General features: G+C 44.4%; 1 protein-coding gene across 3 annotated transcripts in view; it reads right to left on the bottom strand.

The window, feature by feature from the left end:
• Positions 1 to 12,546, bottom strand: part of KLHL29 (kelch like family member 29) — a 336,839-nt gene that overhangs the window by 5,269 nt on the left and 319,024 nt on the right. For 2 of the 3 annotated variants that reach the window (XM_049818438.1, XM_049818440.1), the window contains one exon: positions 8,896 to 9,040. The exons of the other annotated variant lie outside the window; for it this stretch is intronic. In XM_049818438.1, the coding sequence (XP_049674395.1) occupies positions 8,896 to 9,040 (145 nt within the window). The remainder of the gene's footprint in view (positions 1 to 8,895; positions 9,041 to 12,546) is intronic. 3 annotated transcript variants of the gene reach the window in all.

The raw sequence follows: 12,546 nt of genomic DNA, 5'->3' as shown, positions 1-12,546 counted from the left end.
CCTGCGTAGCATCTTAGCTGCCCACATTTCTTCTAGTAAAGTCTCCTCTGTGTCATGTTTAGTAGCAGCTACTCTAAGCCAGAGCTGCTGCCACCGTAGAGCCCCTGAGTAGCTAAGCACACCCTCCTGAAATGATCTGGGTCCGGGTTCTCCCCCAGCCCATGCTCTGGATTAGAGGTTACAGCGGGTGGGCAAATGTTGCTCTTGTTCTCCAGCACCTGGGCTACAGCACTGAAGGAAATTCCTGCCCAGCAGCTGGGACAAGCAGCTCCATCCTGTAACCTCCCATGGTGCTAATGTGTTGGGGAAGAAATGGATGCTGAATTCCACCCTCGGAAAGACTGTATGAATTTTAAGTAGTGATTAGAGTAGCTTCTGTCCCCTCCGTATGCAATTCCCATAGCTAAAACTGGCATAACGCTTAGCTTGTGAGTCATGCCTGAGGTTAAGAAAAACGGTGAGCTACTGCTATCAAGAAATAGGCAGTTTTAAGTACGCAGTGGGTACAGGGGACTTTGGAGACATTCAGGCATCTCTGGGGCTAAAGTGGCAGGTAGGTACTTAAGATCAATTAGGAATTTAGTCCTAGATTGCTGATACTTTGCAGTATTAGAACAATCACTGCTAATTTCTGGGACCTTAGGGAGTAGGAAATTCAAGTGGGCTCTAAAACCCTGAGGAAAGTGAGTGGAAAGGAGTATGCTCATTGCTCTTTCTTCATTACTGTGACAATATTTCTTTTCTCCCCTCCCTTCCATCCCATCAGCTGTAAAAACATCGTTACCAAGGCTGACGTACAAAGAAAGAAATAATTACAATAATTAGAATGAGAGTTTATTGCTTGGTGCCATTAATCCTGAGAGATAAAATGATTACAGGCTGTCAGAGCCTGGGAAGGAATGCAGCTTCGTACCACAGAGCCTCACTGGGGGGACACAAACTCTCCAGCAGCTTTGGGGGCAACGACCTCCCCAGCTAAGGAGCAGCCGGACCTCCAGCTCTCCAGCAGCACGCCCAGGGTGAACGTAATTGGAATCAAAATGGAGGTCACTCCATCCACTCCTTCCAGGAAAATACATTTCAGCATTTTGCAAATTATTACCCTGCAGTCTAATGACCCTGCTTTCTACTCCGCAGGTAATTACTGTCGTTTACTAGACAGGCTTCACCTATAGCCCTGCAGCTGATTCCCTGGAGGTGCCAGGGCGTCCTTCATTGCCCAAACCATGAGCAGTGTCAGAGGATCACGCTGTGACTATCCCCCAACACTGCCACCACTAGTCTGGTCCATCTGCTGACCTCCACGAAGCTATGAATCACGATCCTAAGAAAATCCCCGTGAGGCTGAGGTGCACCAAGGGCTGGTGGGGACCTGGCTGTCTATGGTTGGAATGCTTGTGTAATCTAAACACCCTTTAAATCTCTTCTCGTCTACCCTCCTCGCAGTCCTTCCCCAGCCTGAGAAAACAGGTGGCAGAGAAGATCCCTCTCTGACAGCTGGCCATTAAAGGACTTGATGGACAAGGCGAATCATTGAATCATAGACACAGAATAGCCCAGGTTGGAAGAACCTCAAAAGATCATCTGATCCAAGCTTTCATGGGAGAGGGACACTAGATAAAATTATCTAGCACCCTGTCCAGTTGCATCTTGAAAACCTCCAGTGATGGGGACTGTAGCATGTCCCTGGGGAACTTGTTCCAGTGGATGATTGTTCTCAGGGTAAAAAATTCTGATAGCGAGATGAAACCTCTCCCAATGCAACTTGAACCTGTTGCCCCTTGTCTTCTCCATGTGGCTCCTTGTGAAGTTAGAGCCTCCATCCTCCTTGTAGTCGCCCTTTAAGTGCTGGAATACTGTGTGAGGTCCCCCCGAGCCTTCTTTTTTCCAGGGAGAAGGGACCAAACTCCTTCAGTCTTTCCTTATAATGCAGGTTCTCCACCCCTTTGATCATCTTCGTGGCCCACTTCTGGACCCTCTCCAGTCTGTCTGTGTCTTTTTTGAATTGTGGGGACCATAAGTGGACACAGTACTCCTGGTGCAGCCTGACAAGCGCTGAGTAGAGTGGGATGACCATATCTCTATCTCTGCTAGTAACACCCCTGCAGATGCAGCCCAGGATCTGATTTTTCCCTTTGTTGCTGCATTTGACTTTGCATTGCTTTTAATTAACTTTTTTAATCACATATAAGCAAAACTAAGCATGCCCCAGCTCAGGCATGGAGCACCAGGGCTCAGCACCCATGAGGTGGTGCTGCTTTCAGCTGGGGCCCTCCTCAGGCAGCTCAGCTGCCATTTGCTTTGTGGCCACCTTCCCACCAAGAGTGTTACGGACCCTCTACTTTCCATTCGAAAACATCTTACAGTGAAAGTCTCCTGATGGCAGTAATTTAGAAACAACTCACAGTGGAAGATGTCAGTGCCTCTTTTCCGTAGTGTTTGAGAGCTGAGTGCCTGGGAGCTCCTGCTCCAGCCCTTCCCTCTCGCGGTCATGACGGTTAGACATAGCACCAAGCGGTGGGGCTACCAGCAAAGTCTGTTAATTTTTCTTCTTCTTCTTCGTCTTCTTCGTCTTCTTCTATTATTATTATTATTGTTATTATTTTAAAATTTCCTGCTTAATCCTAAAGATCACATCAGCCTTATCAGGAAATGTTAAAAAATACCCCTTTCCTGTAATGTCTGGGGTTGTAAAAGATTTGAAATGGCTGAATTAGCGTGTTGTTTTGACTCCCTGAAACTTAGTATCTTCTGAGGCTACAACCAAAGCTCCTCTCCCTCCTCACTCCTGGCTATGCATGCACACACACTCACTAATTTATTTGGAGCAGTTCCATAAACATTATTAAATATGATCAGTTAGACACAGAATCTGCTCAAAAGAAGAAAAAAAAATATCCCCACAATTATTAGTGGATGGATTTCCTTCCTGCCCTAAGATTTCAGGAGGGCTTTACAGGAGGTGGAATTGAATGATGCTCGTCAGCTGGCTGGAGTCAGCGCTGGGATAAGAGAATCCGGCAGGGTACCAGCTACTGTGGGACATGGCTCTGTGCGGCACTAGGCAGAACTGCAAGTGCCCCTTCAGCTCTTGCTTAAACTGGGGACCTTTTAGCGAAACCTGCACAGTGGTTTGCGGCGCCGAAGCGAAAGGCATTGCTGCTGTCTCCGCGGGTGGCGGTGCTCGGGGTGCCAAAGCGTTGTCCCCAGTTTGGTAGCGGTGCTGACAACCTGTGTGGTTGTTTGCGGCCGGGTTGGCAGCCAGGTTGTTATGTGTGAGAGGGCTCAAGCTCGGGTGGCTGTGTTGTGCTGCCAGAGGTGTCATCTTTACAATAAGATGGATAAATGAGGGTCCAGATTAGTCATGGTCAATTAGGAGGATATCATGACACTTCTTGGACTGGGATTATTAGCGTGGGTGTTTTGGCCAAGCTCCAGTTATATTCTCCCCTACTCCATGAGCACTTTCCCTTGCTAATGATCCAAAACCATCATGTGGCATTGTTACTGGTTGCTGCAAACCAGCAATGTTTTATTCCAAAGTCTGTCGCACATCAGTAACAGCCCGAGTGCTCTGTCTGTATCAGTTACGCTTTAATGCACACTGAAATCCTTCATGTCATCAACTGCTACAGAAATTATTGCTATTAGTCTGGTGTGGCAGTTCTCATCTGCTGTCTGTGGAGCATAGTCCCAGCCACACGTCTCCTTCCAGATCTGCTGGAAGATTTCAGTTTTCTCTTCTGGACCACAAACACTTCCAGCTGCAAATGCTGCCTTGCTGAACAGACCAGCCTTTACATCTGCGGGCTCGAGAAGGAGGAACTGTGCTCTGTAATAGCTTCACATGGGAATATCCATCCAAACAAGCTGTGCTCTAACCCCTTCCAGCGCCTGGAGTTACCGTGAACTTTGCAATGAGGAAAGGAATCAGCTGGGGGAGTCTGCGGCTGGTGCTGCATATCAGCAATGCCTAGTAGTTAAGCACAGGAGTCACCATGCTTCGCTGTTCAAGAACAAGGGTTTATTTAAAAAGAAGAGGGGGGGGGGAAATATCCACAAACCGACCCTGGTTTTGTGCTGTTCAGCCTGAGTCGAAGTTTTATTAAAGATTTCCATTCGGCAGAACCATCTAATAAATCTTACTGGTTAACAGTCGGAGGAGGAAGAAAATGCTTTTCTGGTGTCTGTTGGGAATTGCTGGTACTAAATTAGCTGCTCTGGAATTATTGCTGGCACCACCACGCTGCAGCTCGTGGAGGCTCTCTGTAGCACACTCCTGTTTGCACGCTGCCTGCATCCTAAGCAAGCAGAATATGGAGTTTTTAATCATGCACAGAAATGCATTTGGTATTCTTTTTGCTCGTGGAAAAATAGACCCTTGAAGAGCATGGCAGGAAGGGAGAATGCCTGCCTGCAAAGGCAGGACTTGCCAGTGCTGGAGGGGAGGGATGTCTTTGCAAGCCTTTCTGGAGGGAGGTGTCCAGCAGAGCAAGGTGTGATCATCTCAGCTCTTCATCCTCGTCGGCTGCTGTTACCACCTCCAAAGATCCCACAGACTTGGATCTGCCAAACCGAGACGGGGTCCACTTGGCAAACAGGACACACTTGCCTGATGTTTGGGAAATGTCAAATATTTCCCTCACCCTCACATGTCACATAGAGGATATTCAAGACCTGCGCGTGAACTCTCAGTGAATTTTACGTTTCAGGCATATGATAGCTCTTTGCCTACTTGGCACCATCCCTCAAAGGGTTAATTCTAGGTCAACACGAATTTCTTATTGACTTCCATCAGGCTGGGTTTCATCTGAAAATGATGCCCAATTTGCTTTTCTGTTGATTGTGAGCTGGAGACCTGAACCATTTATTTTTCGTTTTCATTAGAAGTAATTTAACTTGATATTAAAACCATTTGAATGTACCTTTTAATTTTTCATACGCGAGGAATGTCACACACATCTCTTTTCCCTGTGCTTGAAGCCATCACGCTCCCTAGTCACTAACATGTAGAAACAGTGCAGATAAAAATAAAAGTGATGCGGTCAAGATTTTTCCCAGCAAATTCAGTATCGAGTGATTCCTGGTGAGAGGAGATCAATAGCATGCAGTTAATTTTTAAGTTGTTTATGTTGGTGCTTTTAAACCATGTTTTTTGTGATCCATGCTAATGAGCGGAATGAGGAATTTATAGATTCATAGACTAAGGTCAGAAGGGATCTCTGTGCTTAGTTAATCTGAGCTTGTGTATACTCAGGCCATGGACTTTTCCCCAGGCAGCATCTCTCTTGGAAACATATCTAATCTCCTCTTAAAAAAACTGAGTGTTGGTGAGTTTGCCCCCTCCCTTGCTGGTTCACTGTTTAATTATCTTTGCTGTTGGGAAAGTGCCTCACTTCAAGGCTGAGATGTGTAACTTGACTTTCTAGCCCTCGTAACCTGCTATGCCTTTGTCTGCGGGACTGAAAGCTTTTCCACTTGCTCCCAGTGATCAAGTCACCTCTCAGCCTTTCTTTGATAAACTCTTTAAATTTTATGTCAAAGATTTGATTTGCAACCCGGGGTCATTTTTGCAGCTTCCCTTTGAAATTCTGCTGATATTTCCACATGTTGACGCGTGGACCCAAGACCTGCATTCATCTCGCCAACACCGCATGCAGCAGCACTCTCTCTTCCCAGCTTCAATTTGTTTTCATTTCAGCGTTAGGGCTCATATTATATATCCAATATTGCATTGACCTTTTATCCACTGCATTGCGATGAAAGCTCTGAGTGGCCTCCTTTATGTCCTCCTCTGAGTGCCTGACTTTCGAAGGGGAGCAGGGCTGCTATGCAGGTACAGTCCGCGATTGTGCTTCCTCCATGTATTACTTTGCATTTAAAATACCGCTGCTACGTTGAGACCATCTAACTGAGACATGCAGATAACTGGCTAAAATAGCTCCTTCTGTAATATTTTTACCCACCAAGTGCTATGCCACCCGCAGCCTTTACCAGGGGAGATTTTCTATTACCTGGATTGTTGGTAGATATATTAAATAGCATTGAAGAAGAATCAATGCTTGCTACCGGTGGCCTTGCTCAATGATATCTTCTCATTAACAACTACATTTTGAGATCTGTCAGTGAAGCAGATTTAATCTCTCTAATGTGTGCCTTGTTAATTCCATATAATACCAGCCAAATACCTTGGAGAAATCGCAGTATATTATAGCATCACAGTTGTCTTTAGCAGCCAGGCATGTTTTATTAAAAAACAAAGAACCCAATTTCCCCCCCCCCCAAAAGCAAAAGACAACAGGTTGGTTTAACAAGACCCATTTTCCAGGAAAGCACATTGATTGCTGTTCATTATATTATTAGCATCTAGTTATTTGTTGATGAAATCCCAAATTAAACACTCTGGTATTTATCAGCAGACCAACATGAGGCTAAATGAGACCACTTAGTCTGATGTTGATACTTTGCAAAATTAATTGCTGCACTAAAATTCTCCCTTTTACCTTTTCAAAATATGGAAACTCTGGCAGTGCCCTGATCCATCCTGAACTGTAAGAGTTATTAAAAATCAACATTAGTGGTTCAGTCAGCTTCTCAGCAAAGTCTCTAAAGATGCCTGCATCTAAGACGGCCGGGTTGCCCGACTTGAGAACTTAGTTTCTGAGTTCACACTTTTCCTTGCTGCCAACAGTGACCTCTTTTGGTCCCTCGCAGCAGATTATGGAACCAAACCTTCTTGCTCCCTTCCAAATACAGATGAGAAATACCCATCTGATCGGTCTGTGTTACTCTTTGCTACCTCATCAGCAATGGTTTTGTAACAGATTAAAATTACAACTTTGATCCCAAAAGGTTTAAAGTGCCTTTCTTTTTACTTCGATTAGCCCCTTAGTACTTTACTGGTTCCCTCAGCCTCCTGTAGCAGCAGCCAGTTTTTAACCCATTTGTTACTGCTAACCTCCCATTTTCCCTATTTCCGTACATGCTGATTTATTTAGTTTTTGTCATAGGTTTTACATCTCCTGTTGGCTGAAATATTTTTCCTTGGCCATTTCCCAGCACATTTAGAAATTTTTGAAAATGTGCCTTTCTGGCATCCAGTTGGGATGTACTGAACTATTCCTTTTTTTGGTGACTGTCCCACTATAAATGTAGGTTTCTAGTCCACTACTGCTTTAGGCTTTAGAAAAAAATGTAATTTAAAAGTTGGAAGTTACTTTTCACTGACGGGTGTCATATTCTACTTAAGCAAAGCCAGTTTATTACAGCAGCAGCTAATATTTAGGTCCCTGGTTCACTCTCCTTGGGCCATCACAAGGTCTCCCACTGGATTCCCTTCTGCAGGGTGGAGAGCAAAGCATCCCTCCACGTTAGAAACCCTGGGAAGTTTTCAGGTGAGATGCTCAGCCCACAGCCCCTGGTTGAAATCATCCATGCAATTTCTTTTATATTCCAGATATTTCATTAACAGGGTTTTTTGTTATGTTTTACAAAACAGAGATGTTCAAAGACCAGTTCAACCCTCCCTATGGGACGATACAGGAATGTATAAAATGTACAATTCCCTCGCGTTTCATTTTACTGGTTAGGGCTCTAATCCTGGGCTGCATTGTACCCTGTATTTCTGTTTTTTCAGGAGAAAAATGCCATTAGCAGCTGCCTGAGCACTGCAGGCTCCTCCTGATCCTGCTAGAGCCAAGGAAGACTTGACCCTAGGGCTCCGTGGATGGAGCCGGCTGCTCGGCACCTTCACTCCCAACACAATGGGCTTCAGCGGCCAAGAGAGGGCGCTCCTTAAATTAATAAAAGAAAGGGGAAAAAAGGAGAAAACCAGGAAAAAAAACCTAGCAAAAAGAGAAAAACTGAGCATGCTTTCTGAAAAAGGAATTTTCTCATCTGCACCAAAGCAAAAGGATAAATGTAACAAGTTAAAACATGGAGGTGTTTTTCAGCCGTAGGATGGGGGCTATGGACACCCGTGGGTCAAGGAGCAGAGCTCTTGGCTGAATGTTTGGGAGATGCAGGTCCAGCTGCTGCCCCATCGCTGCTACTCCTCCCACCCCACCCCGTGGCTTTTTTTCATCTGGGCACTTGCCCGGCACAACCCCTCCACCCTGGTTTTGCTCAGTGCCTCAAGACGCTGCTGCAGCAACCACCGATAACAAACCCTCACCCAGTGCCTGCGGCAGCATCCGTGGAGCAGCGACGGCTTTTCCCCATGAAACCGATAGCTCAGCCAGTCGCCGGCATGGGGATCTGCTCTGCGAGGGGCTGGTGCTGTATAAACCCTGAAACAAGTCCGTCTTTAACAGCTACATAGTACTTTTTAAAAGACCTTTAAGTTCTGCCAGTACCTGCCATGGGTGCCAAGTCTTATTTTTGTCAGCTGATTTGGGAAGTTTGTTAAACCTGTGACCAGGATCAGGGAAGCGAGCCCAAAAAGCAATCAAAAGCACGAAATAAATAATAATTAATATCAGTGTGTGGTGCTTACTCAGTATTCTTTTTTTGTTTTCACAGATCTTTTAGTTAGTTAGCAAAAACATGTTCCACATTATGGTGGTCTCTCCTACAGTGGGTATTTATCATCCTCCAGTTACACATGGCAGCCTGAGGAAAACAGCATTCCTGTAGTCACTGGAGGAGCCCCACACACGTCCCTCCCCATGATGCATCACGCCTGAATGTGAGGAGACATATGAACCATAGTAGGGTCCTGGATGTGCACTTTGGGAAATGCTGCATCTCTGAACACGTACAAACAAGAGATAAAGAAATACCCCAAGTGGTACACACCTCCCATCCCCTCTCCCCTTCACTGTTAGGTTGTATTAGCTTATTTATCAGCAGAAAATGTTAAGGCACTGGTAATTCAGTTTTAATGTTTTTTCTCACCTGCAGAACTGCCTGGAGTGGTTCATGTTGGGACCTGCTTTAATATTGCCTTTCTCTGGGTCATAGATGGTGGTTGCTCGTGCATAAGCTCCTCCAAGAATAAAGATGAACCCATTGAGAGTGACTGCAGGAGCATATTTGTTATCTGTCAATGGAAAGCAACACTGAGATCAGTTTTAGGCTCAGGTTTGGAGACTGTTTTTTTATTTATACATTCCCCTTATTTATAGATAAGTCACGTTTCTCTAAACCTCCAAGGCTAGGGAGAGAAAAATGAGGAAACCTTTCCTGGTTTTGTTCTCCTCTCTCCAAGTTCTCAAAGGCACTTTTAAAGTTCATCAGTCCTTCATCCCCTAGTACGCACCTCCCTCTAAACTGGTAAAGTACAATTATCCTCTCCCAAAGCCTAATGGGAGTCACCGTGAAAGCTCCACTCTTACATATGAAATTAAGATGTCAAGTTGTTTCAGAATTTTGAATTGTTGCAAATTTTAACTCAGATGCTTCCCATGCCTGTGCAGCAGCTAAATACTGAAGAAACCCACAATGCAGAGAACCGCTTAATAATATCCAATAGTTGATTCTCTTTTGTATTCTGCTTTTGCTTGTGGGAAGGTCACCCACATAATCCATAAGATTTTCTGAGACCCAGTTTTTTTCCCCTTCATCTGTCTCGTAAATTCACCTGCATTTTTATTTTCAGATGTGTGTGTACCTCCAAGCAGTCCTGTATTTTAGCAACGAACTGTGTGAGGTTGGAGTTTGAAATTAAGCAAGTCCCTTATCCTAAGCCAAGTTCAGTCAGAGTTTCCAAGGACGCTTTAAAATTCTTGTGTTAGCTGTGGCATTATTAGAAATATTGGTAGAACTAACCATAAATTATCGAATAAAATAATTATAATTTAATTAGTTGACTTGTCCCGTATGCTGCTAGCATGCCATATGCACGTTATTAAATATGAGCCAGTTGGGCTGAAATTTCTCATGATGGTGTCTGTCTTGATGAGATACAGTTTTTTTAATCAACATTTCAGTGAAACCAATCGGCAGTGTCTGGGAACAAAAGATGGGAAAAATACATTGCTTTATTTGAGTTAAAATAAGCTTCACAACCAGTTCTCTAAGAAGCAAGAACCTAAGACCTTTAGGACATGAAGCAAACGTTTCCTGGGTGGCTACCCTGGCATGAGGGGACATCTTTATAAAAATTACCCATATGGAGCTATATGTTAAGGCCTCTCCAAAAATCTGCATTTTTATATGCTCAGAAAAGGGTGATCCTCTTTCATCACCGGTGGAGAATCAGCCTGGACACAGTCCTGCTGGCTTCAGTCCCCGCAACCCTCCTGCCAAGTGTGGGGAGTTGGGGGCAGCGCGCTGGAGAGGAGGTGTGATATCATCTTTACTGTGCTCTTGTATCTCTGCTAACAGCCTCTACGTAACCTTGAAGGCGTCTATATGTTCCTCCCAGATCTCTAACACTATGGCTGTGTGCTTTTAGGAACACAGACACGGGCTTGAAGTAGCCCCAGCAGCTTTACCTTTGGCATTCGCTTACCTCTTGCATGGCTGGCACTGTAACCCTGAGGTTCTTGTCAAACCATCTTATTCCATTAAATACTTAACAAGAGATTTAATTTGACATGAGTTAAGCTAAAGCTGATGAATTTCTCCAAAAGAGAGACAATTTCCTTAACTGGGGTTTGAACTGGTTAAACTAGAAGGAAACTAATGAGTTTGTGGTGTCTGCTTCTGTTCCAGCATGGCCATGGGGTGGCCTGGCTCAGTTCACTCACCCCACGTCGGTGCATGCCCAGGGGGACGTACGGGGGAGCAGCACGCGGCGTGAAAAGAGACAAAACATGTTACGGGTTAAAGTTGGGCTCCTATTACGCTGAGTATCTACAGGCATATGTCAAAAAAACACGGATGTATTAGGAAAATGTCACTGATCCTTGGGAACAGATGGGAAGAAACTAATTCATCCAGAAAATAGAACAAGGAGTATTCAGTTTCTTCTCGGTGCCACTAAGCCACTATAATTCATCAGAAAGACTTATCTGTCCTAACAACTCGGCTCACATCCCTTTCCAAATCAGACTTGCATATGTGACATTTTTTCCAGTTAAGACACTCATCAGAAATTTTCCATATTTAATTATCACATCTTCCTATTTTTTTTTTCTCCAACTAGCAGTGTTTTGAGGGAGAATAAAGCTCTTGCATAAAAAAAAAGAACTCAGCTCCCAAATCTCACAGGGAAATTATTTGGGGCTCCCTCAAGGCAGAAACAGCAACTTCTCAGGAGACTGAATCACTGACTTCACATTCTTTTTTTGTTAAAGAAAGAGAAGGAAACCCCTTGGTTATTTTTATAGTGACTTTTTCTTTTCTTTTCAAATAGGGAGACAGTCTGATATTCTTTTTCTTTCTTTTTTTTAAGAGGCAATCGTGTTTGATTTTCATCAATTTTTCAATACATCACCTGTCTGTTGTCTTTTTACTGCTTTTGGCTTTAGCTACTATTTCATAAATTGGTATAAAGTAAGCCTGAGATAGAGAAACAGAGAAATCTCTGCTGTTTCTTTCAGGAAGGGAGACGTTCACAGCAAACAGTCTCCTGATCCTGAGGAAGATACGGCAGAAAGACACGAGGGACACCCCTCCAGAGACAGGTAGAGAGAAAACTGTGTGTTTTATTTTTGTTTTGTTACTATGGAGGCAGAAGTTGTTCACAGACACAGGGAGCTTGGAAAACTCAAGCCATCATTCCTGCTACCTAGATGTGGATGACCACCAGTCAGTGGATGACCTTACTTCATCCCAGGTGCTACCCACACTCTTCCCTTGTTGTTGTCCTTTCCAGGGCTTGGTAACCTCACGCAAACACTCAGGAGACTGCAACTTCTGCCACTGCTCTACGTCCTTAACATGCTCATAGAGCAAGTTGCATGGCTGGGGAGCCTAATTTTGCAAAAGCATGTTCTGGTTGGGCTTTTTGGTCAATGACACTGGGCATGAACATGAGCTTCTGTGGATCAGAGGCTTACTGTAGGATACAGTGGGGACTGTGGTTATTTCAAAAGTCTGCCAGAGGGAAGGAAGAGGGGGGAGAGGAAGCATGGAAACAGAGAAGGAGCTTCCTTTCCCCTCCAAAATTCAAGTGTTGGCACTGTCAGATAGACTAATCCATTTCAGGCTGGAAAAATCTTAAATGGGATTTGTCCAGGACAGCAAGCACACTTGAGATTAAAAGACAGAATAAATGTAAAAGAAATAATAGATAAAAGGTACTCTTCTTTCCAAGTGGATAACATCATAACATCACTCGCCTTTGCTGCTGCTATAGGAAAATACGCAAGTATTTCTATTCTAGTGACAGGTCATTGCAGGAAGGGGTATGCACTCAATGACAATCCGGAGGTGTGCTTCACATGGGGTTGATAATTTCACCTACTGGTGTGCTCCTCACTTAGTAAGGACAGTGTGCTGACTGTGATGTGCTTCATGGCTCTCGTATCTCGGTATATTATATGGTCAAGTAGCACAGTTCTGCTTTCCCTTCCATGATTGCTTAAAGATCTTATGTTGCCTTCCAGTAAAGCACTCAGTCAGAGACTGAAGTGGCTTTACAATGAATGGCAGCAGCAC

This window comes from Accipiter gentilis, chromosome 16, assembly GCF_929443795.1.
Source record: "Accipiter gentilis chromosome 16, bAccGen1.1, whole genome shotgun sequence".
Classification (NCBI taxonomy): Eukaryota; Metazoa; Chordata; class Aves; order Accipitriformes; family Accipitridae; genus Astur; species Astur gentilis.
This window is presented reverse-complemented; position numbering and strand designations above follow the sequence as displayed.